At 55.3% G+C, this 27,247-nt stretch overlaps 1 protein-coding gene across 1 annotated transcript; it reads left to right on the forward strand.

The window, feature by feature from the left end:
• Positions 1-7,390: 7,390 nt before the first annotated feature.
• Positions 7,391-26,704, forward strand: TAS1R2 (taste 1 receptor member 2; the record flags this gene model as incomplete). Its single annotated transcript, XM_080802882.1, has 6 exons — positions 7,391-7,572; positions 9,310-9,610; positions 11,044-11,817; positions 15,992-16,201; positions 23,927-24,050; positions 25,233-26,704. The coding sequence occupies 6 exons, from the start codon at positions 7,391-7,393 to the stop codon at positions 26,153-26,155; spliced, it is 2,514 nt and encodes an 837-aa protein (XP_080659008.1). The 3' UTR covers positions 26,156-26,704.
• Positions 26,705-27,247: the final 543 nt, after the last annotated feature.

The raw sequence follows: 27,247 nt of genomic DNA on the forward strand, positions 1-27,247 counted from the left end.
TCTGGGGGACTTTGTTTTTTCACAGCAGCTGGGTGGAGTACACGCTGCCACGCTCCCATTTCACAGAAGAGGAAACGGGTGCAGGGGGAGTGAAGGGACTTGCCGAGGCTGTGGCCTATCGTGGGGACTCTCTGATTCCCAAACCCATTCCCTGTCCTCCCCCCAGATGTCCATACATGGCACTGACCTGCCTTGGGAAGACCTCAGCTGGCCAAATTGGGGGGGGGCGGGGAGCGGCAAGCAACCACGGCCAGCGAGCTTGCGCCCAGAGTCTGTGGGTCTAAGTCCACGTGGGCTGGCTGACTTGGAGGGGAAACTGTCCTGGGCTGCCTGCAAAGGACAGAGGAAGAGCTCCTGGCCACGTGACCCCTCCCTGTCCCAGCACCCACTGATCGGGGCTGTTGGGGTCAGGATCCCAGAGCTGTGGGGAGGGATGGAGACTCTGCCCTTGGCAGCGCCCCCACCTGGCTTCCCCAGGGGCTGCCAGTGATTTGTGCCAGAGGGGGCTGCTTCACTCAGGGACATGGGGCGGCCCCAAGAGGGCCCCGGCTGGGACACCTGGGTGGCAGAGGTGGCAGCTGCATTTATAGACGAAGGGTAGAGCTGTTAATGTTTTCCAGCAAATGGACTGACTTGCTCAAGGTCACACGGACGCGGCCGAGTTGGCATTCTCTGCCTGGTCTCATCTAGCCTGACATTGACCTTACTGGCTGTTACCTGTCTTCTGTGGAAGGACTAGTAGGGGTCACGTGTCTGGTTCATAGGGGACTGGGGGTTTGAGCCGGTGGGTGGGTGCCCACAGGCCCTGTTCCCTGCCCGCGGCCTGTCTTCCACGGCCCAACCCCCTACCGGGTGCCTTTGCCTCCTTTTAATGGGGACGGGGGCCTAAAGCCCGGTGCCCACCCTCCTGGCATGGCCACCCCAGCCAGTGCCCATGTCCGCAGTGACCTGAGGAGCCTCTTCATTTCCCTGTGGTGGTTGGGGGCTGCCACCCGTGCGGGCTCGGAGCGTGAACCATTTGACTGAGGCCGGATGTCCCTGCCACCGCTGTCACACGGGCCACCAGCCGGGCGTGCGCTCTAGGGAAATGAGCCACCTGTGCTGGCTCTCAGCCGCCAGGCTGACCCAGAGCTCATGGGCTGGGGGTGGGGGAACTCCAGGAAGAGGCAGGATGGAGACCCACCCTCTTCACAAGCTTGTGTCTTTGTTTCCATGAAGCCGCCACGGACGTGGTCCCTGCACGTGGTCTGTCAGCCGGCAGGGGAACTAGCAAGAGCCACGTTATGTGGCTGCAGCCTGTGCGCCAGGCCTTGTGCCATGTCTTCAGAGCCTCACTGCAGCCCCTGAAGGTCCACGTGCTACTCCCCTTTTACAGACGGGGAGACCGAGGCACGGGTGGGTGAAGTAACTACACACCAGCAGGACGTGGTCCCCGTGTCCGCCTGCCAGGCCTTTGCTCATAAGTGCCACGGTGGCGCCCGGGAGTGCACATAGCCCTGGGGTCAGGTGGGCTCGGGTTCCTGACCCGTCTTAGTGCCCGTTCCCTGAGCCTTGGCCCCTACGCCCACCCTGAGGCTTGACACTTCTCGGGGAGCTGAGGATCACGTGACATGTTCTCTGCAGACTGAGGTGCTGGGTGAATAAGTACCTGTTATTTCCACTCCTGCCTCCCACCTCTGTCCTGGTTTCCTGTGCCCAGGCGCCACCGAGCACCTGTCACCGGGTCAGCCACTCCCACCGGTTACCTGGAGCCATACGGGCCGGTGAGGGAGGCAGTGTTCCTCTAGCCATTTCCCAGATGAGGAAACAGCCCTGGGGAAGGGAGATCCGCTCAGTACGGGGCAGGGACGGAACTCTTTCCGGTGACCATACCAGCACCCTGTGGTCCCTTTGCCCTGGTCCCTTGTAGGAACCCAGCAGTTTCCGGGTGGGAACCATCCAGGGAAGGGACGGATGAGGCACAGCCGTCCCTGTGTCTCCAAGCACAAGTGGCCCCTCCACTCTCGGGGTGTTGGCAGCCTCCCTGGATGGTGGAATGGGGGCCACACGACCCCTCGGTGTCCGGCGTACATCGGAATTCTGCCGAAGGGCTCTGCCATGTCCTCCCTCCAGGCCCCATGAGCCCAGGCAGTTATGTTCAGCCCCTGGAGCACTCGGCACAAGGGGCCGGGGCAGGGCGAGGGAGCTGAGGTCCTGCTGGGTGCCTGCTCCATGGTGCGCATCGAAGCAGGCATCGGGAGCAGACTGGGGCTCGGAGAGGGACGTGCCTGGGATGTTCACACAGCCAGTAAGAGGCAGAGCCAGGATCGGCAGCCAGGCTGGGCAGATCCGAGCCCTGGGAGGGTCGTACAGAGTCCTAGAGCCCAACCTTCTATCCGGGTTAAAATTGAGAATGCCACTGACACTGTGGTTATGGTGTTTGCTCTCGTGCACCGAGCAGATTTCTGACACGTTCGTCTCATTTACTCGCCCTGACCGAGGGTGGCTGTGGCCGCTTTAGAGGCAAGGAAGCAGAGAGGAGTCAGAGTCCGCCGCCTGGCCCCTGGCGCCCCGGGCTGGGCTGGACCCTTAGAGGCGCAGGAACGGGACCGCCCCCTTCCCCATCCCGGCCCTTTCCACTCCTGGCAAGAGCTTCCTCCCCGGGCTCAACGTCCTCATTCCTTCATCTGCTCCTGCGGGACACGGTTTCTGCTTTTTCCTCCACCCGGTGGCCTCCTCCAGGGGCCACACCATCTGCTCGTTCTACTTTTGCCTTTGAAACGTCTCTCAGAGGAGTGACTGATAAGGCTGGGGTCCCTGGGAACCGGCTCCAAGGCCCCCCTGCCCAGGGACCCTCTCCCGGGCTGTCTCTGAACCAGGCTGGCTGGGGCCACCCATCCGCCAGACCTTCCCAGGGGCGGAGGTCCTGACGCCCGTGTCCCCTGCTGAGCTAGGTTTCCAGCTGCCCAATTTTGTCCTGGAGGAGGCGGCATAGGCAGGAAAGAAAGAGAAGGAAAATGCTGGGAGAGGGGGTGGGAGGGGGCTGGGGGGCGCAGAGCAGCAAGGGGAACGATGTGCAAATCTGTAGAGAGATTGGAGGGTCAGGTGGAGGGGAGGAGCCGAGGCAGCCCCCCAGTCACTGGGGTCAGGCCTCTCTTCGGGGAGGCCCCTGTGCTCCATCCCCCCGCCAGACACCACGGTGGGGGGAGGAGGGAAGTTCGGGGAGCTCTTTCCAACCCAAAGCAAATGTGGCCAGTTTCTTCCTGCGAGCCCTGGGGGAAGCAGATGCAAGGCAAATGGGCAGGTTTTCCTGACCCCCATGTCCTTGTCCCCTCTCCTCCACATCCTTTGCATAAACCTGTCATGGTCTCTGCCACCCTGGCCACCGATGGCCACGCAGGTGTGAACGAGGGGACTTGGGCCTGGACTGGGCCATGAGGGCTTCAGTCGTGCTGGGCCCTGGCCACCTCGGAGTGTGTGCACCCCGAATGAGAGTGCCAGTGGTTCAGGGTCCCCGGGCACCTGTCCTCCGGGCGGCCAGCACCCCAGCCTCACCTGCTTGCCCCTTTGTATGCATCCGTGTCCGGGGCTTTCATCAGAATCTCAGAGGGATTTTCGCCCCTGAAATGCTAAGAAGCCCTGAGTCCGTTTTACAGGGAGGGAGACTGCAGCCCCAAGAGTGGTGGTGACTTGCCTAGGGGTAGTTGAGCAGAGCGGGCCCGGAAGCCAAGACTCCTGACTCTCTGTCCAGTGCTCCTTCCTCAGACTTTGGCCTTCAGAGAGATCATCCCTGTCAAGGGGGCCCCTTATTCCTTTCTCATTGGAGCCCCTCAGGTGCCACCACCCCCTGCGGCCCCCACCAGGGTCTCGGATTTCTCCAGTCCGCATATTCGCTGTGTGGCTTTGGATAAGTTACTGTCCCTCTCTGAACCTCATCCTCCTTATCTGCCAAGTGGAGACATAACAGTAGCACATCGGAAGCATGACGGAGATAGGGAGGGCTCCACTCAGTGCTCGGCACGTTGTGAGCCCGCAAACATGTTAGCAAAGGAGGTGACCGTGCGCATTGCCACCACTGTCCTCCTAGGCCATGTGGCACAGAGTCTGCCTCCCCTGCAGAAGCCATATCCCTGTGTGTCCTTGCTGTGTCCCTTGGACCCCACCCAGTCCTGCCACATGGCGGGCTCCCCAGTGCTGGCTGGGTGAATGGCCTGCACCCAGGGATGATTTCTTTCTCTACCATCTGCTTACCCCCCAGCCTGGCTGATTTTGCTGGAAGTCTCCAGAATGTTCCAGAGTCTTTCAGCAACCAGCATCTTGGTTGTCCCTCCTCAAAACTGCCGTGTGTAGTCATTGTGCCCTGGAATGACTGATCCTTCTCCAGCACCAGCCTGTCTCTAAATCCTATTAGCTGTGTGACTCTTGGCAAGTTGATTAACCTTTCAGCCTCAGTTTCCTTGTTTGTTGGTTTGTTTTAAGATTTTATTTATTTATTTGAGAGAGAAAGAGAGCATGCGCAGGGAGAGGAGCAGAGGGAGAGAGAGAAGCAGACTCCCCACTGAGCAGGGAACCTGGCATGAGGCTCCATTCCGGGACCCTGGGATTGTGACCTGAGCCAAAGGCAGAGGCTGAACCCACTGAGCCATCCAGGTGCCCCTCAGTTTCCTTGTTTTTATTTTTATTTTTTTATTTTTTGAAGATTTTATTTACTTACTTGAGAGAGAGAGAGAATGAGAGTGAGAGAGAGCATGAGAGGAGAGACATCAGTGGGAGAAGCAGACTCCTGCCAAGCAGGGAGCCTGATACGGGACCCGATCCCAGGACTCCAGGATCATGACCTGAGCCGAAAGCAGTCACTTAACCAACTGAGCCACCCAGGTGCCCCAGTTTCCTTGTTTTTAAAGTGGGATTTAATAATGGCTGCTTCGGAGAGTATTTGAGAGAATTAAATTGTGTAATGTACATAAAGTGCTTGACACGATGCCTGGCCTATACCACACCCTGGAAATGTGCTCTTTTGTTACCCTCCCCACTGCCCAAGTGTCCGGCTGGCAGGTGACTGGTCTCGGAGGCTCCAGCAGGCCATCCTGGGAACAGTCTCTGGGGACCCCATTCCCAGGAGGCCACTGTGGTTTGGGGCAGGCTGCACATGCAGGGTCACAGAGGATGGCTGGGCTGGGGCCAGGCTGGGGAGGCCTCCAATGCCAAGGCCAGGAGCCCAGCCGTGATTGTGCAGGCAATGGGGAGTCCAGGAGGTGGTAGAGTGAGGAGGGGTAGAGCTGTGTTCTGAACTGTCAGCGTGGGGTGACAGAGGTCTAGAAAGGAGGTGAGGTGGGTCTGAACTTGGGTGTGGCAAGAGGGGGAGGGGTCTGGAGAGAACCCCATGGGTCGGTCGGGGGACAGAGGATGAAATCAGGCTGGGGCTTTTGACTTGCTGATGGCGGGGTTGGGGGGGAATGGAGGATAAGGGTAAACCAAAGAGGGCTTCCCCTTGTACAGACGAGGAAACTGAGGCCTGTAGAGTTGAGAGCCAGGCCCAGGACCCACCCCTCCAGAGAGCCAGGCACGGCTCTTCTTTTTGTGTTATGGGCTGGGTCTCCCCTCCCGAGCACTGGTTGACATCGGCCCAGAGAGGGGCAGGGACAGGCCCAAGATCACGCAGCAAATCTGCACGTTTCCACAGCACCAGGAGGCTTTCCCGGTCATTCTAAATGTCTGTGGGATGACTCCACCCCAGGAGGGGTCCGGGTGGGGAGGGGTGCTCCCCCTGAAGTTGCCAAAGATACCCAGCACCTTACAGGGGAGCTTCGTGAAGCTTTGGGCTCTTCCCGCAAGGTACGGCGTCCGTGGTGCCCGCCCCCGCGCCAACCCCATGGCAGTTCCCTCCTTTACGGGAAAAGAAAATGTTGCTCTTTGGTCGATTTACCTTTCTCTGGGGTCTGCTCTGCAGCCCCCGGTTCCCACGTGCCATTTTACGTAATCCCCACACCCATCCCAGCAGGCTGAAATTATTATCCCCATTTCAGGAGGGGAGAGAACAGAGGTTCGGAGAGGTTAGTACCATCTGGGAGCGCACAGCCAACAGCTGAAGTTCAGTCCAGGTTGGCCGGAGTCGTGTCATCTCAAGCTGCCTTGAGCGTGGACGTAGCCGTCGGTGGGAACCTGTTAGCCACGTGAGGCTGTGAGCCGTGCCCCGGGACGACTGGGATCCGTGCCCCATGATGAAGCCCCGGAAGGAGGAGCCGGGCTTGGCTGGAGTGGGACAGGGCAAGACGGTGGGGTTTGGGGTCAGCTGTTGGTGCCTCGAAGCCTCCTCTCCTCATAGCCCTGGACCCCAGGGGCCCTGATGGGACCTGTCTGCTTTGAGCCCCCTGGTGCCCCCAGGCTCCCGCTGGGCCACGCATCGTCTGGGCCGGCAAGGACCAACACGGCATTACATGGACAGGGTCTCTGATTCAAATGGGTGCCTGGTTTGCTGGAACCATCCCCCTTCCATCCCCCTTGGGGTAGTCACCTTGGACTTTGGAAATGTTCAGCTTTCCTTTTTGACAGTACCCCGCCCCTTGGGGCTGGGTGCAAAGGGAGTGCCCCGAGGGGGCTCACTCAGCAGAGCTGACTGACAGATTGTTGGGCTGGCCGAGGGAAGCTGCCCACCCCTCATTCTCTTTGCCGCTGCTCTGTTTTTTTCTCAAAGGAAGTAACTTCACGATGTAATATATCTGGAGACGAAGAGCCAGGCCCGAGAATCTGACTGTGGGATTTGAATCCTGGCATTGCTGGCTGTGCAACCCAGGGTGGGTTTCTTGACTTCTCTGTGCCTCAGTCTCCTCATCTGTGAAATGGGACCGGTAATGGTCCTGGTTATCGTGAGCACTGAACGAGACGGTGAATGGCAAGCACGCAGCGCGACGCCTGGTTCTTATTGACAACGGCTGTTACTTCTGAAACACCTGCTATGGGTCAGATGCCATATACGAATTACCACATGCCAGCCTTCACTTGATCAGGGTCTGAAGCTTGGGATCCTTTGTCAGCCTACTCTGTCTCCTGGGTGAGTATTTGTGTCCCTGACTCCCAAATGTTGCAAACATTAGGGGCACGAGACTGGTCTTCAACAAGTGGCAGGCTAGGGAGTGTCCAAGTTAGCAGGACGTGCTTTCTCTATTTCCAGATGGGGTTCTCCCAGACCACCCAGGTCCCACCATGTCCTGGGAGGCGATCATCCTAGTTCCAGCCTCCTCCTTTTCCCCGCTGAGTTCTTAGACCTCTCTACTTGTCCCAGGTGCTTTCCCCGCCCCCAAGGGCCAAGGCAGGGCGGTCACTATGTAAATGTCTGTGCAAATCCCCTGGTGTCAAGCTGCCAGCTCTCTGATGAGGCAGGGCCACCTCCGGGGACCCCCACTTCCCAGCCATGGGACCCCGGGCGAGGGCGGTCTGCTCCCTGTTCATCCTGCTGCAGGTCCTGGCTGCGCCGGCTGAGAACTCAGACTTCTACCTGGCTGGGGATTACCTCCTGGGTGGTCTCTTCTCCCTCCATGCCAACGTGAAGGGCATCGTCCACCTCAACTTCCTGCAGGTGCCCCAGTGCAAGGAGTGAGTCTCCCATGTGAGGCTGGAAGTGGCGATGGGGTTGGGGTGGGAGCCTGAGCTGGTCCCGTGGTCCTTGGGGGACCAGGCCGTGACCCAGGCCTCAAAATGCTCCTCCTCATTCATTGCCAATCCCTTGTCCTGGATCACCCCTACTGGCCCGCAGAGGGAACCCACACAGTTCACGTTACCAAGATCTTCGGCAATTGAGTCCTGAAACACGGAGAACTGGGTGTCCCAGTGTCACATCTCTTAGTAAAGACTTAGAGGATACTTGAGCCTGGGGGTGGGGGTTGTAGAGACAATCCAAACCACCCCCACCAACTTTGGCAAGGGAGTCTGTGTCAAGGCCCAGTCTAGAAACCAACGGGTACGCCTTTGGAAGGCAGGAATGTGATTTTTCTGTAGCAGGTTCTCAGACTGGAGGGAAAGGTTTGCATTTTCCTAGAACTGTGGTTAGGCAGTGGTGGTGGTGGTGGGCGGGGGGTGTTTCCAGGACTGCAAGGGGTTTCCCTCGCTCACCCTTCCCCTGTGAGCTCCATGGGGTGGTGGCATCACTCAAGATTAAGTGGGCCACCTTCATGCAAGCATGAGATTTAAATTAGTGACTTGGTGCAGAGAAGGCAAAGGCAATCTGAGAGAGAGGGATAAAGGAAAGAGTGTGCAAAAGATGATAAAGGGCTGACTCTAAGAAATGCACCCTGTACGCGATGGCGGAGGAGGTTATATGCTGGTTTGAGAATGGGAGGGTGATGGTGCCAGGGATGGTACTGGGCACATTCTTGAATGTCCCAATGCCTGTGATAATGGTGGGGAGTCCAGTGAAGTGACAGTGGTGAGGGTGGTGATGTTGATGATGTTGGTAGCAGTAATACTGGTGATAATGCAAATGGCGAAGAGTATGGTGATGATGGTGGTGGTGGTGATGGTGGTGATAGTGAAGGTGGTGAGTATGGTGGTGGTGGTGACGGTGGTGAAGATGGTGGTAATGATGGTGACAAAGATGATGATGGTGGTAGAGGTGGCAATGGTGGTGATGGTGGTGAAGATGGTGGCAGTGATGGTGACGAAGATGATGATGGTGATAACAGTGGGGGTGATGGTGATGAAGATGATAATAATGATGGTGGTGGTGACAGCGGTGATGGAGATGATGATAGTGATAGTGGTGGTGATGGAGGTGATGCAGATGATGGTAACGATGGTGGGGGTGATGGCAGTGATGCACTTGATGATGATGATGGTGGTGAAGATGATGATGGCGATGATGGTGATGAAGATGATGGTGCTGGCAGTGATGGTGGTATTCGTAGTGGTGGTCACAGACACATGGTTTTAGTGATGGCAGTGATGATATTGTTCCTAGGAATAGTAGGTGTGACCAAGGCTATAGTGATGACAGAGATTGTAGGGGGTAATGGTGATCACATTGGTGGGTGTTGGTAGAGTTGTGGTAGAGATCATAGGGAAGGCCGTAGTGGTGACAATGGTAGTGACTGATGGTAGCCACAAAGATCACAGTGTCAGAGGTGGTCATAGGGATGACAGTGATTCTAGAGATTTGGTATGGTATGGGGACCGTGATGTGATAAAAATCCCAGAATCTTCTGGAGCGGCTCCTTCTTGGACAGATCCTGGGTTTTCCTATGGGAGGCAGAGGAGACAAGCTGGCTCTCGCATCCCTTCCCCTTCCCACTCTGGACGTGCTTCCCACCCCACCTCATGTGGCCCCCCCACCCCCAGGTATGAAATGAAGGTGCTGGGCTACAACCTACTGCAGGCCATGCGCTTTGCGGTGGAGGAGATCAACAACCAGAGTGGCCTGCTGCCGGGCGTGCTGCTGGGCTACGAGATGGTGGACGTCTGCTACATCTCCAACAACATCCAGCCCGTGCTCTACTTCTTGGCTCGGGAAGACTATTCCCTGCCCATCCAGGAGGACTACAGCTACTATGTGCCCCGCGTGGTGGCCGTCATTGGCCCCGACAACTCCGAGTCCACTACAATCGTGGCCCACTTCCTCTCCCTCTTCCTCCTTCCCCAGGTGAGGCCCCTGGCTCCTGGGGGAAGGAGGTGGGGAGGGTGCGGAGAAGTGATTGTCCAGAGGGCTTACTTCCCCCCATAGTCATGAGGGTAGGAGGAGGCAGGAAGCAGGGCTGGGATGTCAACCCCAGCCCTGGGAACGCAGCCCGGCTGATTGGTTAAGAGCTCAGGTTGTGCACCTTGGCTCTGAGTCTTGGTCATTGTGAGGCCTTGAGCAAATCTCTTAACCCTGCTGAGTCTCAGCTTCCCCAGTTGTACAATAGGATGATAAGAGTTAAGAGTTCCATCCCAGGATTATCTGTAGGTTAAAGGGTCTAACCTCTGCTGGAGTCTGTGGGGTACAGTGGCTCGTCGATGATGCAATGGTCATTGTGTAAAGTACTTTGTGCAAAAAGGAAGACTCAGAAAGTGCTATTATCCCATAGGGTTGCCTAGCACAGGGTCTGCCACACAGTAGGTCCTCAAAAAAGGGCCATTCGTATGGGTATTATTACTGTGTCATTGTCCTCATGATTGAAAATGCTGTGACCAGCATTGGCCTGAAATTTTCATGCATTGAAGAACAGCTAGCATAAGAAGACAGCTCACAGCAGGTAGATAGTTACAAATACTGTCATTTTTGCCGTCATTTTTATTATGTAAACACCAAGGGTCTGACACATAGTAGGTGCTTAGTAGATGTTAATGTACTTATGTGAGGCATCTAGTTCAGGACGTAACTCATTCTTCCATTCATTTGACCAGTATTTACTGAGAACCTCCTGTGTTAGGTGCTGTTGTGGGGCTGGGGATACAGCAGGGGACAAAACATAAGAGCCCATCTCCTGGGGGAGAGACAGGCCATGTCAGTAACCACATGATAAGTCTGCTGGAAAGTGGGGAGGGCAGTGCACAGAAGCAAAAGGCAAGCAGGGTGAGGAAGGCTGGACCGGCCTGTGGGCAGATAGAACGGGTAGAGGGGGACTGCAGTTTCCAGCAGGGTGGTCGGGCGGGTCTCGCTGACCATTGGACAAAGACCCGAGGGAGGTGACGTGGGGAGGGAGCTATGCGGGTGTCTGGAAGAGCCCTCCGGGACAAGGAGACAGAGAATGGAGAGGCCGGTTGGTGCCTGGTGCGTTCACAGGACCCGTGAGCAGAACTGGGACCCCGGGGAGAGTAGGAGGAGATGAGATCAGAGAGGTGAGGGCTGGGGTCCGTGATGGAGCCCCTTGGGGGCCAGTAAGGACTCTGGTTATCCCTGAGTGACTTTTGGAGCTGTTGAAGAGTTTTGAGCGGAGGGGTGAGGGGACTGACACCTGTGTGCTGGGTCCCCCGGCTGCCACTGTCAGCAGCGACTGCAGGGGGAGGGATGGGGGCGATGCTGTGGGGATTCATGTGGGGCGACGGTGGCCTGGGGAGCCCCTGGTTCACGGTGGCGGCGGTCCCGTCTGGCAGATCACCTACAGCGCCATCAGTGACGAGCTGCGCGACAAGAACCGTTTCCCCTCCTTGCTGCGCACGGTGCCGGGCGCGGACCATCAGATCGAGGCCATGGTGCAGCTCATGCTTTACTTCCGCTGGAACTGGATCATCCTGCTGGTGAGCAGCGATGACTACGGCCGCTACAACGGCCAGCTGCTCAACGATCGCCTGGCCACCCGCGACATCTGCATCGCCTTCCAGGAGACGCTGCCCACGCCGCAGCCCAACCAGGAGGTGACGCAGTGGGAGCGCCAGCGCCTGGAGGCCATCGTGGACAAGATACAGCAGAGCTCAGCACGCATCGTGGTCCTGTTCTCGCCCGACCTGGCCCTGCACAACTTCTTCCGCGAGGTGCTCCGCCAGAACTTCACGGGCGCTGTGTGGATCGCTTCCGAGTCCTGGGCCATCGACCCGGTCCTGCACAACCTGACGGAGCTGCGCAACACCGGCACCTTCCTGGGCATCACCACCCAGAGCGTGCCCATCCCAGGCTTCAGCGAGTTCCGCATGCGCCCCCCCCAGGCTGGGCCACCCGCACCCAACAGGACCAGCCTGGGGGCCACCTGCAACCAGGAGTGCGACACCTGCCAGGACACCACCGCGTCCTTTAACACCATCCTCACGCTCTCTGGCGAGCGCGTGGTCTACAGCGTGTACTCGGCTGTCTACGCCGTGGCTCATGCTCTACATAGTCTCCTCCGCTGCACCCAGACCACCTGCTCCAAGAGGGTGGTCTACCCCTGGGAGGTGAGGCCCCGCCTGTGAGTAGTCAGGGCCCCCCACCCTGGGGCAGGCATGGAGTGGTTGCCATGGAGACCGCTGGTGCCCGTGCTCAGCGCTAGCTTTCCCGTTTCTTGCTGTGTTCTGGGCAAATTGGTGGGAGAGACCATGGGACCACGCCCTGCCTCCAGACACAGAGAGCTGGACAGAAGTCCTTGACAGTGACAAAATTCCTTTTTTTGATTTATGTAATCATTGCCATCCAACATGGCCCGTGCTGGGAGGAGATTTGGGTGAAATCCCCTGGAAGGAAGCCTGGCAGGCCATAGGTGTCCCAGGTCCCTGCTGTCTTTCTTTTTCCCTCTGGGCTGGAGACCTTGGGGGTGGACTGGTGTATTCTCTCCGCTCTCTGAGGTCCTGCTTCAGGGTTATGTATCTTCTCTTGTCCCAGGTTTGTGTTGTCTGGATTCAGACTTGGAGTTTCAATTTGTGTTTTTCTGATGTGCGTGTGCGCGTGTGCACGCACACACACCTCCCCCAGCCCCCAAACCAGGAAATCTTCATGGGGCCAGAAGGTTTTCCTGAGGCTCTGTCGGAGTGGAGGGGATTTACATCAGAGATACTCACTTCACACCTCGCTCTCCAGCATCTCTCTGCTTGAATGGTTCCTTGGCTTTTTCATAGTTTGGCGTTCAAGCTCCCCCAAACTTTGCCTATATTCTGTCTTTATTCTCCCCTTCCTCCCTTTTTTCTGGATCCCCTGTTCCCAAATATCTGTTCACTTCCTTCACAGAGCAACTTAGTTAATTCTGTAAAAAATTCCCCCTTCTCCTAACCTCTTTATTTGTATCCCTCTACCCCATAATCTCAGAGCCCAACCTTGCAACCCTAAGTGCTTGTTTTTTTGAAAAAATGCAATTATTCTTTAAAAGTTGTTCTAGGGGCACCTGGGTGGCTCAGTCGGTTAGGCGTCTGCCTTCAGCTCAGGTCATGATCCCAGGGTCCTGGGATGGAGCCCTGCATCGGGCTCTCTGCTCAGTGGGAAGCCTGCTTCTCCCTCTCCCACTCCCCCTGGTTGTGTTCCCTCTCTCACTGTGAAATGAATAAATACAATCTTTAAAAAAAAAAGAAATTCTAGTGCCAGCCAGCGAAATATTATATTTTATTATATGTGCTGCTATGTTGATAATATACATAATTATCACGTGTCTCATGCTTTACCATTTTTTGAGCCTCAGTAGGCACCGAGGGCCTGGTATACATCGCCCTAACTCGTGGCCATCCCAGGAGGTTGGTAATCTACAGAGAGAAAGACTGAGGCAGGGAGTCAAGGGGACCCATCGGGGATGGTTTTAGTGGTAAGCGGCAGACTGTGGCTTTGAACGCTGATCGGCCCTTTGGCCCCCGCCCCCACCACACTCTTCAGCTCCCCCAGCCGTGAGTGCCAAGAGCTGTGAGGAAGGACCAGTCGATTTCTTTCCTCTCCTACCGGTGGAGCAGGGAGCCCAGCACAGCCTGTGCGAATGTCCCCCAGGGCTTTCAAGGGCGTGGACGGTGTCACTGTGGGAATTAGGGAATGATGCCCTTTGTGCGGACATGTTAGACCACGATGCCGTATTGGGGGCCTGTGGCTGGGTGGGAGGGTGAGCTGGGCTCCAGCTGTCCCTCCCCTTTGCCCTAATGGACCCTCTTGTGCCGGACCCTCCACTATGGCTGGGAGAGCCACCCTATTGACTTTTGTCATAACACTTACCCTACATTGTTTCTGTTGTGTTTATTTACTTGTTTTCTGGTTTATTGGCTACTCCCTACCCTGCCTCCTTCCTCCCCCCACATGTAGGCCCGAGAGAGCAGGGATCTTTCAGTCCTACTCAGTGCGGTCTCCCCAGCTGCTGGGGTCTGGCTCAGAGCTGACTCTTGGTGAATATTTACTGAAGGAACGAGTGAATGAGCACTTACTGTGTGCTAACTAATTCCTTTATGTCAGTTGCCGCCTATCCCCAGACACGCTGTGAGTAGACACAGTGAGTCGATGATGGTTCTCCTGCAGACGGGTTCAAAGAAGTGATGATCATCTAGCTAGGGAGCAGCCGGGGGTGGCGATGCACAAGGGCAGGGACAGGGGGCCTGGAGGGGAGGGCAGCCCTGGGGTGGGGGGGATGAGGCAGAGGGAGAGGCCTTGGGTGATGGGGAGACTTGGGGGTGGAGGCTGGGGGGATGGACCGCCTGTGGCCATGGGGGGTGGGGATGTGCTCAGGGCAGGCTGGGGAAATCCTGGCTGGTGAAAGGCGGGGGGCTTTGGCAGTCCCAGGGAAAACGTTCAGAAGGTTATGGAATCACAGAGGGTGGGACTTGCAAGGACTTCTCAGACTCTTCAGGTCCAATCATTTTGTTTTATAAAAAGCCCGTCCGCCCGCCTGCCCGCCTGCCTGCCTGCCTTCCTTCCTTCCCTCCCTCCCTTCCTTTTTTTTTTTTTTTTAAAGATTTTATTTATTTATTTGACAGACAGAGATCACAAGTAGGCAGAGAGGCAGGCAGAGAGAGAGGAGGAAGCAAGCTCCCCGCTGCGCAGAGAGCCCGACGCGGGGCTCGATCCCAGGACCCTGAGATCATGACCTGAGCAGAAAGCAGAGGCCTTAACCCACTGAGCCACCCAGGCGCCCCCCTTCCTTCCTTTTTAAAAGATATATTTATTTATTTGTTGGGGAGAGAGGGAGAGAGAGAGCAGAAGCAGGGGGAGGAAGCAGGCAGAAGGAGAAGCATTAGCAAGGAGCCTGATTCGAGACTCCATCCCAGGACCCAGGTCATGAGCTGAGCCCAAGGCAGATGCTTAACCAACTGAGCCACCCAGATGTCCCAGGGACAATCCTTTGTGACCCCTTACCTTGGGGCCCTGGAATCCCAGGTTGCTCAGCCAGGCCTGGCCAGGTCAGTGTGGGAATGTGACCTGGACACCAGAGATTTGGGCCTCTGCCATTCTGACTCCAGTCCAAAGAGTCAGGACCACTTGGGAGGAGCCTCCCTCCTCTCAACTCCCAAAACCATTGCCCTCAGTCCTAGCAACATGAGCAAATTCCAGAGAAGCTTCCAGAGCCAGGACCTCACTCCCCACGCAGGGTGGGGAGAAGGCTAGGGCCCCGAAGTCCTTGGCTATCTGTCTGTCAGTCCCAGAGGGGAGGTGAGCTCCGGACCCCTGAGATATAGCCCAATAGACTCTCTTATTTATGGAGGGGAAATCTAGAAGCCAGACTGATGGAGTATCTAACCTGGAAGTTCTTTTGGGGTCAGCCCAGAGAGGTTCAGTGACTTGCCCAAAGTCACACAGCAAATTGAGGAAAGAGCTCAGATTGGAATTCAGGCCCCAGGATGCCCCAGTCCAAAGCACGTTTGTTTGTACCAGCTTCTGCCTACTCAGAGTGATGGGGGACGGTACGGAGAGAGATTGCAGAGTGGCCTCAAATGGCCTCAAATGGTGGGGAGGCAGGAAGCATCCAGGGGACAGGGACAGGTGCTGCTGACCCTTTTGCGTAAGAGAAGCAGCAGGCTCTAGGGCCCAGATATTGGGTCCCCGAGGGTTGGCCGAGGTGACTTCCAGGGAGAAGGGATATTATCAACACCTGGGCGGGAGGTACTTACTAGTTTTTTGTTTATTTGTTTTTAAGATTTTATTTATTTATTTGACAGAGAGAGATCACAAGTGGGCAGAGAGGCAGGCAGAGAGAGAGGGGGAAGCAGGCTCCCTGCTGAGCAGAGAGCCCGATGCGGGGCTCCATCCCAGGACCCCGGGATCATGACCTGAACCAAAGACAGAGGCTTAACCCACTGAGCCACCCAGACGCCCCTAGTACTTACTAGTTTTCAGGCACTGTGCTAAGTTCCCAATACAGGTAAACTCACTGATGGCTTCAGAGCCCAGGAGACATGGTTTGTGTTGTCCTACTGTGCTGAAGAGGAAACCGGGGCTCATGAAGGTCAAGCGGCAGGTCCAAGGCCAAGCAGGTGGCAACGCTGGTGTCTAAACCCAGAGGTCACTGAGACCAGAGCCGACACTCTCAGCCACTGCCCCCGATGGCCACCTGCACAGTCCTATGGCCCCCTTGTGCAGCTATGGAAATCAAGGCTAGTGGGGTGGGAGAATTTGCCCCAGGTCTGGCCCAGGCTCTGACACCAGCCTCCCTTTGTTTCCCTTTGGCCTCTTTAGCTACTTCAGGAAATCTGGAAGGTCAACTTCACCCTCCTGGGCCACGAAATCTTTTTTGACAAGCAAGGGGACCTGCTCATGAGCCTGGAGGTCATCCAATGGCAATGGGACCTGAGCCGGAACCCGTTCCTGAGCATTGCCTCCTACTACCCCGCGCTGCGGCAGCTGAGGATGGACCACAGCGTCTCCTGGCACACCGCCAACAACACGGTCAGCTCTCGGATGGCTGCGGGAGCGCTGAGGCCTGGGGCTGGGCACCGGCTCGGGCTAGGGGTGGCCGGGGCCCTTTGGACCGGAGATCTGTTATCGATAGCCGGTGGGGGCTCTGTGTGTGGGGGGAGTGTCTGGGCCTTACGCCTCCCAGTGACCAAGCACTGGGGATGTCTGGGGCTTTCTGGCTTCTCTGGACCCAGGGACTCAGGAGCTGTGCCAAGTGAACGTTTGCTGGCCACGCGTGTGCTAAGGATGTCAATTCTCGTATCAACCAATGCTCACGCTTTTGGTGTGGTCCCCGGACCCTCCACTGTGCCTGCCATCTGTCATTTGAAATCTCCTTTGTTTTACCCTCTTAGACAAGCTGTCAGGATGGCGGTGGTGTGGGGAGGGACGGAGACCAGCCTGGTGTGGAGGGGGAGGGGATATAAAAGCTTGAGGGGCCTTCATCGGCATCCTCCCCACCCCCCACACACTCTCCATCCTGTTTCTGCGATGCTGGGTGCTGCTGGTTCCTGCACTTCGTGTGGATTTTGATGCAGTCAGTTGGGTTGGTGTCTCCATTAATTTAGGAGTCTGCGGTCCCAAGAGACCACAGTCGGGGTCGGGGGTGGTGCTGAAACAGCGGACATGTACTCTCTCCCAGTTCTGGGGGCTGGCAGTTCAGCTCAAGGTGTCAGGAGAGTTGGTTCCTTCTAGGGTGTGAGGAAGAATGTTCTGGGCCTCTCTCTCCCACCTCCTAGTGGTTGGTTGGCCATTGCTGCTTTCCTTGGCTGGGGTTGTCTCCCCCTACCTCTGCCATCACCTCCATATGGCCTTCTCCTTGTGGGTGTGTCTGTCTCCCAATGTCCCTTTTTATAAAGACTTTGGTCGTTTTGGAGTAGGGGCCCACCTGACTCTGCTAGGACCTCATCTTGACTAATTATGTCTGCAATGATCCTATTTCCAAATAAGGTCACATTTGAATTTTGAGGGGAGGCAATTCAACAAATAACAGTGTCTTCACCTGGGTTTCTCCTGGAAAGCAGAGCCTGAGGCAAGGGTTTATGCACAGACAGTTTGTTCCAAGATATGCTCCGCGGGGAACAGGAGTAGGTGATGGGGGAGAGTTCATTAGGGACACAGGGAACATCAGTAGAAGAGAATGTTCTCAGGCTGTGCTGTGAGCTGAGTCTTACCAGGACCTTCTGAACTGCCACTTTAGAATTGTCCCCAAGGGCGGGAAGAGGATGGGATGGATCCATGGGTCTGTACCACCCCACCACTCTCTGCCGTGGTCAAGGGTCACCCCATGGGGCGTTAACTCCCTTGTGCTTCCGAGTCACACATGCATGAGTGCCCAGCAGTTTCCCAGGAGCATCTCACACCCTGGCCCCAGGGCCGAGAGCGAAAGAGACTGAGTGCCGCTTAGGTGAGATGCCAACAGGCAGCGCCCACACGCTGCTGTCACTGTGGCTGTGGCAGGACTAAAAGGAGGTTTGAGAAGACGTGAGGGAGGCCACAGGGACATCCGCTCTCGCTGCGCTCACCGTGATGCTGTCCTTCCCCCAGCCCGGTGGGAGGGCAGCAGCCAGCCCAGTCCCTCCTGCGGGAACTGGGCGGACCCCCCACAGCCCCTGCTTGCTGCAGCAGTGTCCCAGGTGGAGGCCCTACGTCTCGTGTCTCCCTCTGTCACCCATCCTGGAGTCCTTCACCCTCAGCCACTTGGCCACTGGGGTGAACCAGACACTGGTCCCCAGGTGTCTGAGCTCGTGGTAGCCTTGAGCTCGCTGGCCTGTCGATGTGGCAGGTGTGCAGCAGCTGTGAGGACTGGGCCACCATGGCCAATCTCCCGGATTCCAGACCTAGTCCCTCCTGTCTCCTTGAGGTCTGGCCACCTAGCTGCTCACACTCATTGAAGTCGGTTACCTCCGCCTTCCTCGGCCGTCTTGCTCACTGGCATCAGGCCCCTGAAATGACTGAGGAGGGATCAGACAGCCTCCTTTGTCTGCTGGTGGCAATGGTCCCTCTTTGGAGACCAGAACCTGTGTTCTAGCAGAGTCCAGGCTTCTGGGGATGAGACTCACAGCCCCACAGGGAACCCCTGAGAACCATGGTGAGTGTGGCCAATCCTTCTGCCCCATGGTTGCTGGACCTCTGTATTCTAGCTGTTGGGGCCACAGTGCTACATACCAGCCTCCCACTCAGTGCTTATACATCATCCTAAAGGGCAGTGGTTCCACCCTCAAGGGGTTGTCCCCAAGCTGGACGTCACCTGAACCCTTAGAGCACCATCCCATCATCTTGTTAGGCTGGGTACTTCCAGGTGACGTGGTGTATGTTGTGATTATTGGATCCTGGGGTCACATGCCCACGTCACACTCCCTTTGCCATACAAGGAGTCTCTTTCTGAGGTGAGGATCTGGGGGGACCCAGGTTGGTAACCTATTTGGTCCGTCCAGCCTTGGATCACGGCACTGTCCTGTGGATGGGGGAGGTGAGTTCTTGCATGGACGCACCAGAGCTCCCTCCAGGGAAGAAGACACCCAACATGGTAGATGTGCCAGGGTCTGCGTAGATCGGAAGCAATCCAGAGCTCAGCACGGGCTTTGGGCTGGAGGTTAGGTGCTCATCCGTGGCCGTATCTGCGCCGACCATGGAGAGAGGGGTCCACACTGCCGAGCTCACGCCACAGCCTCCATCCCTAACATTGTGAGTACTCTGTTCATGGCCCATTGGGCGAGCCCTGGGGGGCCAAGGTCAGAGGCCAGCTGACCTGTGCTGGAGGTCCAACCTTTCCGTCTGGTTTTTATCACTCCCTGCGTTCTTGAATTGGCATTCACGCGAGACACAAAGGTCGTTATCACGGATTTGAGGAACATACTCGTTCCCCCTGGGCTTGCTTTGGTCTGATCCCAAGTGCTTTTCGTTGCATGGGGACTTGTCCCTCTTCCTGCCCAACCCCACGACTCCGTGCATCTGAGGGTCCCTTGAGGTCCTGAGGCCACGTGCTCATTTTCCAAGGAGGCCCAGCAGGCCACAGGAGCTGATTTGCAGACCGCGAGATGCCCTGTTTCGGAAGGCACGTTGTAGCACGTAGTAGCCGCGTTGTGCAACATTCTTGTTGCACAGCTTGTCCCCTGCAGGTGGCGCTGGCGTCAGCACATCTGCCTGGCCATCTGGCCTGAGTGGCAAGGAAAGCTCGTCCTGCAGCCAGGCCCTCCTTCAGAGGCTCTTTCTAGGCTTGTCATTCTTTACCTTGAAACCAGAAGCCTTCTGAGTCGTGGCTAAGTGTGGGTTGGAACAGGAGTTCCAAGAGCAATTTATGCTGTCCCCCGTGTCTGGAGGTTCCTCGAGTGCTCCACTTCTTTAATGGTAGGAGATGTGAGATGTAATGACTCACCCTTTAACATAGAGAGGATGTCCTGGAATTTCCCAGACCACAGGACCCCTAAGAGCATCACCGGTGTGGCAGGCCCCCTTTGAATCTTTGAAGGGTTTATCATATACCTTTATCCTGAAGGATTCACATCCTAGAGGGGCATAAAGGACACTTGCTACTTCGTACTCATGAGATCCAATGAGTATGATGCTGTCGGTAGAGCAGACCAGCGTGATGTTCTGCAGAAAGCCAGAGTGATCCAGTTCCATGTAGACCAAACCTTGACAGAAGCATAAACTTAGCTCTGCTGTGAGATAGTAAACGCTAGTGATCTGAGACCTTTCTTCTGCTTTCAGTAGGCATTTAGAGCTATATCTATCCCTCTAAGTGCTATGTTCACTGTGTTCTACAAGCTTTGGTGTATATATATATATATATTTTTAAAAGATTTTATTTATTTATTTGACAGAGATCACAAGCAGGCAGAGAGGCAGCTGGGGCGGTGGGTGGGGGGAAGCAGGCTCTCTGCTGATCAGAGAGCCCCATGTGGGGCTCGATCCCAGGACCCTGGGATCATGACCTGAGCTGAAGGCAGAGGCTTGAACCCACTGAGCCACCCAGGCGCCCCTTCGCTTTGGTATATATTGATTTAAAAGAATTTAAATTATGGTAAAAAAAAAAACCCTATAACATAACATTCACCTTCTTGTCCAGTTTTTTCCAAAGGTTTTTTTTTTTTTAATTGCAGCAAGATATACATAAATAGTTTACATCTTCACCGTCTTGAAGGGCACAGTTCGGTGGTCTTGGGTACATTCACATTCTTGTGCTAGGACCACCAGCCTTTACCTCCTGATCTCGTCATTTGCAGAATGGACACTTTATACCTGTTAAACACCAAGCCCCCATTCCCGCCTCTCCCTAGCCCCAGAAACCACCTGTCTGCTTTGTGTTTCTGTGAATTTGACTAAGAACCTCCTGTAAATGGAATCACACGGTATTTGTCTTTTTGTGACCTGCTTATGTCATTCAGCATCATGCCCTCAAGGTTCATCCATTTTGTAGTGTGTGTCAGAATTCCCTTCCTTTTTAGACCAAATAATCCATTCAATCAATGGATTATGATTATATGATTATGAATAATCGTAATCCAATAAAAAATACCACATTTTTCTTTTCCGTTCATCCATCAATGGACACACTCGGGGTGCTCCTACGTTTAAGTTATTGTGAATAATGCCACTGTCAGCATGGGTGTGCAAATATCTCTTTGAGACCCTGCTTTCAATTCTTTTGAGTGTGACCCGGAAGTGGAAACTGGGTCATGTGTTAATTCTCTTCTTAATTCTTGAAGGGCCGCCATATTGTTTTCCACAATGGCCGCAGCATTTCACATTCCCAGCTGTGGACAAGAGGTTCTGGTTCCTCCACGTCCTCGCCAAGACCGCTTGTGTTCTGTTTTTTTTGTTTTCTTTTGGTTTTTTGCTTTTTCCAAAGTAGCCATCCTAATGGGTGTGAGGCATCTCTCGCTGTGGTTTTGATTTGCATTTCTCTATGGGTTAACGACTGAGTATCTTTTCAAGTGCTCATTCGTCATTTCTCTCTCTTCTTTGGCGGGATTCCCATTCAGGTGCTTTGTCCATTTTTGATTGAGTTATTACGTTCTAGGAGTTGTCTCTATATTCTGGATATTAATCCCTTGTCAAACATAGGATTTACGAGTGTTGTCTCCCATTCTGTGGGTTGCTTTTTTATTCTCTCAGTAGTGTCATTTGATGGACAGAACTTTTAAATTTTCACGAGATCCTATCCAGGACATCATTGCCAGGTCCAGCTTCATGAAACTTGTGCCCTATGTTTTCTTCTCACTGTTTCTGTGGTTTTACATCTACCACTGAAGTCACGGATCCATTTTGAGGTAATTGTATACGGGGTTCGGTCCAACTTTATTCTTTCGTACGTGGATATCCAGTTTTCCCAGCACCGTTCATGGGAAAAACGATCTTTCCCCCACTGAATGGTCTTAGAACTCCTGTCAAAAATCGCTTGACCCTACGGGTGAGGGTTTGTCTCAGGACTCTGTTCTATTTTATCGGTCTGTATGTTTGTTCTTATGTCCACACCACACTGCTTTGATTACTATAGTATCGTAGTAGGTGCTGAAATCAGGAAATGTGAGTCCTCTAGCTTTGTTCTTTCTCAGTGCTTTGGGTCTTCAGGGTCCCTTGAGATTCCATCTGATTTCAGGATGGGTTTTTCTATTCCTGCAAAAATAAATAGATAAATAAATAAATACATACATAATTAAAGTCACTGGGGTTCTGATAGGGAGTGCGCTCAATCTGCAGGTTGCTTTGGGTGGTATTGACATGTTCACTGTGTTAAGTCTTCTAAGGCATAAACGTGGAACGTCTTCCTGCTTACTCAGGTCTTCGTCTCTTTCGCAAGTGTTTTGTTCCCTTCTCCTCTGTTCTGCGGCTGCCTGTTTAGCTAGAACGGCCAACGTTTCTCTCCCGGGCTATTGGGACGGTATCCTACCTGCGCCCTCCCTTCCGCTCTCGTCCCTCACAGTTTACGGTCAACAAGGAACCCAAGACAGTCCTGTGGAAAGGAAGTCGGGTCCCGCCGCTCCTCTGCGTGGAATCCTATCATAGTTTCTCACTTCATTTGGAGTAAAAGCCCGAGTATTGATGCCACCTCTTTGAATCGATCTGTCCCATCCTTCGTGATCATTGTACTCAACTTCCATGGGGCTTCCTGCTCAGTGACCATGCCACGTGCCCCCTGCCACAGGACCTTTGCATATGCTGTTCCCTCGGCCTGCACAGACCTCTTCGTGGCTTGGTCCCTCACAGCCTTTGGGTTTCCTGCTCCAGGGTCAGCTGCTCAGTGAGGCCATCCCTGCCCTCACCCTTCAAATGTGCACTCAACCTCTCTATCACTTTCCATCCCCACTGCACGGCTTTACTTGCCCGCCCAGTATTGATCACCGCCTGTCAAGTTACATATTTCTACGTATATGGTGTCTTTTCTGCATGAAATTATTCATTCCTTAAGAACAGAGACTTGGCCTCATCGGGTTCACTGCTCTATTCCCAGTGCCTGGCATCGGTATGAGCTCAGTACCTTTTTGAATGAATGAATGAATGAATGAGCCAATGGCAGGTTGAGAGTCCACAAGTAAGAGTAGGATGAAGTTGGTTACTTAGGGAATAGTGAAGAGATGAGTTTGGAAGGTGGTGGTGGGGACCAATGATGGCGAGGGGGTGGTAAGCTGTAGGTCCGGATAAGGCACGCATGTGCGTTGGGGTGCACGTTTGTGGTCCCGCGGGTGGCAGAGAAGACTGCCAACCGCCTGGAGAGGCTGGCAGGGGATCAGATGTTTCATTTTGGCTGATGGAGAGCCCCTGAGGTTCTTCGGGAAGGAGCTTCAGGCAGGAGATCAAGACGTCTGGAGGCGTCACCTGATGGCCATGAGCAGGAGGGACAGCAAGGGAGGAGCAGGAAGGCAGGTGACCTGTCAGAGGCAAGAAGGGAGGGGCTCTGGGGCCAAGTGGTCCTACTGTGGCTCCCCTTGTCTGGGCCCTGGCCCTTCACACGCGTGTTCTTGTAACACCCTCTTATTTGTGCATCAGAATGATTTTTGTCCCACCTGGATCTAAACAGGCTGCCCCCCTCCAGGAGCCATCGTTGCTTCCCACCTCCCCTTCATTCTTAGTGTGTCCCACACGAGACTTCAAGATGTGGCTCTCCCACCCTCTACCCTTCTCCCGGGACCTCCTGACTCCCTTCTATTCCCCTGCCCTTACTGTCCCCTCTGCTTGTAATTCATTCCTGTGTTCCATAAACCATCAGTGGGGGCTCCTCTGTTCTCTAGAAGTAGGGAACATCTCTGTTCTCTGTTCATCTGAAAACCCTGCCCCTCCACAAAGGCCGTGTTCACGCTACTCTTGGACGCACATGGCAGAAGCTGATGGAAGCAGGGCGTGAAGCTGTTGCGTCCCATCATTGAAAACTCCAGGGGTAGACCGTGCGGACTTCAGGCTCGGCTGGATTCAGGGTCTCTCTCCAGATCTCAGTTCCTTCCTTGGGAGTGCTCCCCCTCCGTGGAGACAGGCGGCCGTCAGCAGCCGCAGAGTCCCATCCTATCTGCACGGCAACCTCAGGAACTCTCCGTCTCGACAGTGGGGTGCTGTTAGAAGGCGGCTTAGGCGTCAGGCAGGCCAGACTAAGAGGGTCCCTGCAGAGGTCCAGTTCTAATGGCAGTTCCCCCTCCTTCCCCATCCCAGACAGGATCCAGGCTTCCCTCCCTTCAGCATCCCGCTAGTTGGGCTCAGGATCTCTTGTCCTTCTCCCTCCAGATCCCAGTGTCCATGTGTTCCAAGGACTGCCAGCCCGGGCAAAGGAAGAAGCCCATAGGCATCCATCCCTGCTGCTTCGAGTGTCTTGACTGCCTTCCTGGCACCTTCCTCAACCGAACTGCAGGTAGGACTTGCAGACCCGCACCCCTGCCCCACCCTGTCCCACCCTGCCCTGGGCTCTCGGGGCCTTTCATCTTCGGCAGGGCTTCTGGAGTCTCACCCAGGGACCGCGTCTGATTCCAGGGTATCTCCTTACGAGCTGGTGTAGAGAAAAACCCTCAGTGCACGCTGTTAGGGAGGGCGGGAGAAGGAACAGCCCTCCACCAGGCAAGGCTGTCACTGATCCCCACTCCACACACATGTAGCCAACCGAGGGCCCAGGGGTGTCAGACCAGAGAATGTCCATCGGATGGATGGATGAATGAATGAATGAATGTCTCTGTTCAGAGAAGAAATGTTTCCAGCAGGTGGGGATAGGATCTGATTTATCTCTCTGACCTCCCTGTGCCTAGCGTAGTTCAGAGCATATGATGTGGGCTCAGTGAATATTTGTTAAGTGACATCCTTGGTTAGACAAATTAATAGCTCCCCCTATAGACCATAAAGTCCAGGAAGGTAGGGACAATGTCTTCTCTCTGTATTAGTGTTGAGCACGGTTCGCAGTTGGGGCTCCAATTACTTTGTTCATGACCTCCCTGATTAGTAAATTGAGTGGATATAGACATCGACCAGAGGACTTATCATGTACCTAGTGAACCCAGGGCACAGAGTAGGTGCTCAACCAACGTTTGCTGGATGATTTCACAGGCTTTGCCTCTCCTGGTTGACCAGTAACCTGAAGACAGGAGGCTAGGTTTTACCCATGTCTGTGGCCTCCTACCTCAGGCGCTCATCACCGTGGAGGGTGTTCGAGAAAGCATTGGTTGAATGAATTCTTTGCCCAAGCGCAAATGTCTATCCCACCATAGGGTAAGGTCTGGAAGGAAGGAATTGCAGTTGTTAGGATCGGAGCCAAGGGAACCTCAGTTCAAATCTTGCCTCTGTAACTTACCGGCTGTAACTCACAGCTTTTGTGGCTGCCTGGATGAGCCTCAGGTTCCTCATCTGTGGAATGGGCTTGCAGTGAGGAGTGGATGGGCTAGTGGATCTAAGGGACGCAGCGAGGGGTGGCTAGGGCTGTAGGCATTGCCCTTTGCTTGCCCACCCCCCAGCCCCCATCCCTGAGGCCTGGCCTGGTGCAGGTGCAGAGGACGTGGCTGTCAGCAAGGTGAGTGTGGCTGAAGGAAGCTTCCCTGGGCTTTTGCAGATGAATTTGACTGCCAGTCCTGCCCAAGTTACGAGTGGTCCCATAGGAACGACACGTCCTGCTTCAAGAGGCGGCTGGCCTTCCTCGAATGGCACGAGGCCTCCACCATCATCGTGGCCATGCTGTCCTTCCTGGGATTCCTCAGCACCCTGGCCATCGTGGTGGTCTTCTGGAGACACCTGCACACGCCCATGGTTCGCTCAGCCGGGGGCCCCATGTGCTTCCTCATGCTGGTGCCGCTGCTGCTGGCCTACGCCATGGTCCCCACGTACGTAGGGCGGCCCACGTTCTTCACGTGCCTCTGCCGCCAGACCTTCTTCACCCTCTGCTTCACCATCTGCATCTCCTGCATCACCGTGCGCTCGTTCCAGATCGTCTGCATTTTCAAGATGGCCCGGCGCCTCCCGCGCGCCTACGGCTACTGGGTGCGCTACCACGGTCCCTACGTCTTCGTGGCGTCCTTCACGGCGCTCAAGGTGGTCATCATGGTGGGCAACGTGCTGGCCATGAGCGCCAACCCTACCGCCCGCCCCGACCCCGATGACCCCAAGATCATGGTTCTGTCCTGCAACTACCGCAAGGCGCTGCTGTTCAACACCAGCCTGGACCTGCTCCTGTCCGTGGCCGGCTTCAGCTTCGCCTACATGGGCAAGGAGCTGCCCACCAACTACAATGAGGCCAAGTTCATCACTTTCTGCATGACCTTCTACTTCACCTCCTCCGTCTCCCTCTGCACCTTCATGTCCGTCTACGAGGGGGTCTTGGTCACCATCCTGGACCTCCTGTTCACCGTGCTCAACCTTCTGGGCATCAGCTTGGGCTACTTTGGTCCCAAATGCTACATGGTCCTCTTCTACCCGGAGCGCAACACACAAGTCTATTTCAGCAGCATGATTCAGGGCTACACCATGGGGAAGGACTAGCTCCAACTGTGGGCTGCCCAGGAGGCCGGCGGCCTCAGCCCTGGGAGATAGAGCCTGCGGGTGGGGGCCTTGCTTACTCAACCCCAGCTGGGCACAGGGACACCGTCTCTAACAGTCACCTCTTCACCCTGCTTTGATTTGACCTCCTCCCCGCAGGTTCTCTGCATCCCGGCCACATTTACCCGCTTTCCCTATAGCTCTTCCCCATTCTAGGAAGACCACCCAGGGTGACCTGTTGGTCGCCAGGGCAGAGATGGATTTAGGCAGCTGACTGTCGCCATCTGGTGGTCACAGTTGGCGTCTGCAGGTTCGGGCTCCTCCGCTTCAGTCCTGTTCGCACAGTGAGGGAAGGACACACTGGGGGGCTGGGATGAGGCTGGTGTGGGGGGATGTCTTCCCCGATATGGGGGGGGCAGTCATTAGCTGCCCACATGTCTGTGCCTCACCCCCCAGACTCTCTCAGAGCTCGGGACCCAGCTTCTCTGAGTAACGGCTGGGCATGGGGGCTGCTTCATAAATGTGTGGGAATAAAACGCACTTGGGTGAAGTGAATGAGTTTCCCTCTCGTTTCCAGAGGTCCTCCAAGAAAGAAGACTTCCTTCAGTTTCTATCCCAGCATTGCCGCTTCTGAGCTGTGTCCTTTGGGCCAATTATTTATTCTTTCCTCCACTTCCCTGTCTCTATCATAGGGACAATAGTTGCTTCGTGGGGACATTGAAGGATCAGAGAGAATGGGCGTCGGGTGCATACAGTAGGTACTCAATAAATGCCAACCATTGCAAATCCACATGTCCCTTGAGCCATCAGGGTCAAAAGAAGGCTGTGTTTCCTTTTTACACCCAGATGTCCATGGAACACACTCCAGCCTATGGTACCAGCCTCTGTTGGACACTAGTTTGGCCCCAGCAAATTCTGGGTGTTGTCTGGCAGGTGCTTGGGCTTCACGTGTGCTCCGGAGCCAGGGTGGGCCATGGCACTGGCATCTCAGCACTGCCGAAGCTTGGGGAAGGTGCCGTCCTGAGTGTGGCTGTGCCTATGCCCATCACCCTCAATGGCAGGAGGAGCCCCGACTTTTCTGCCTCCCAGGCCCCC

This window comes from Martes martes, assembly GCF_963455335.1.
Source record: "Martes martes genome assembly, chromosome: 4".
NCBI lineage: Eukaryota > Metazoa > Chordata > Mammalia > Carnivora > Mustelidae > Martes > Martes martes.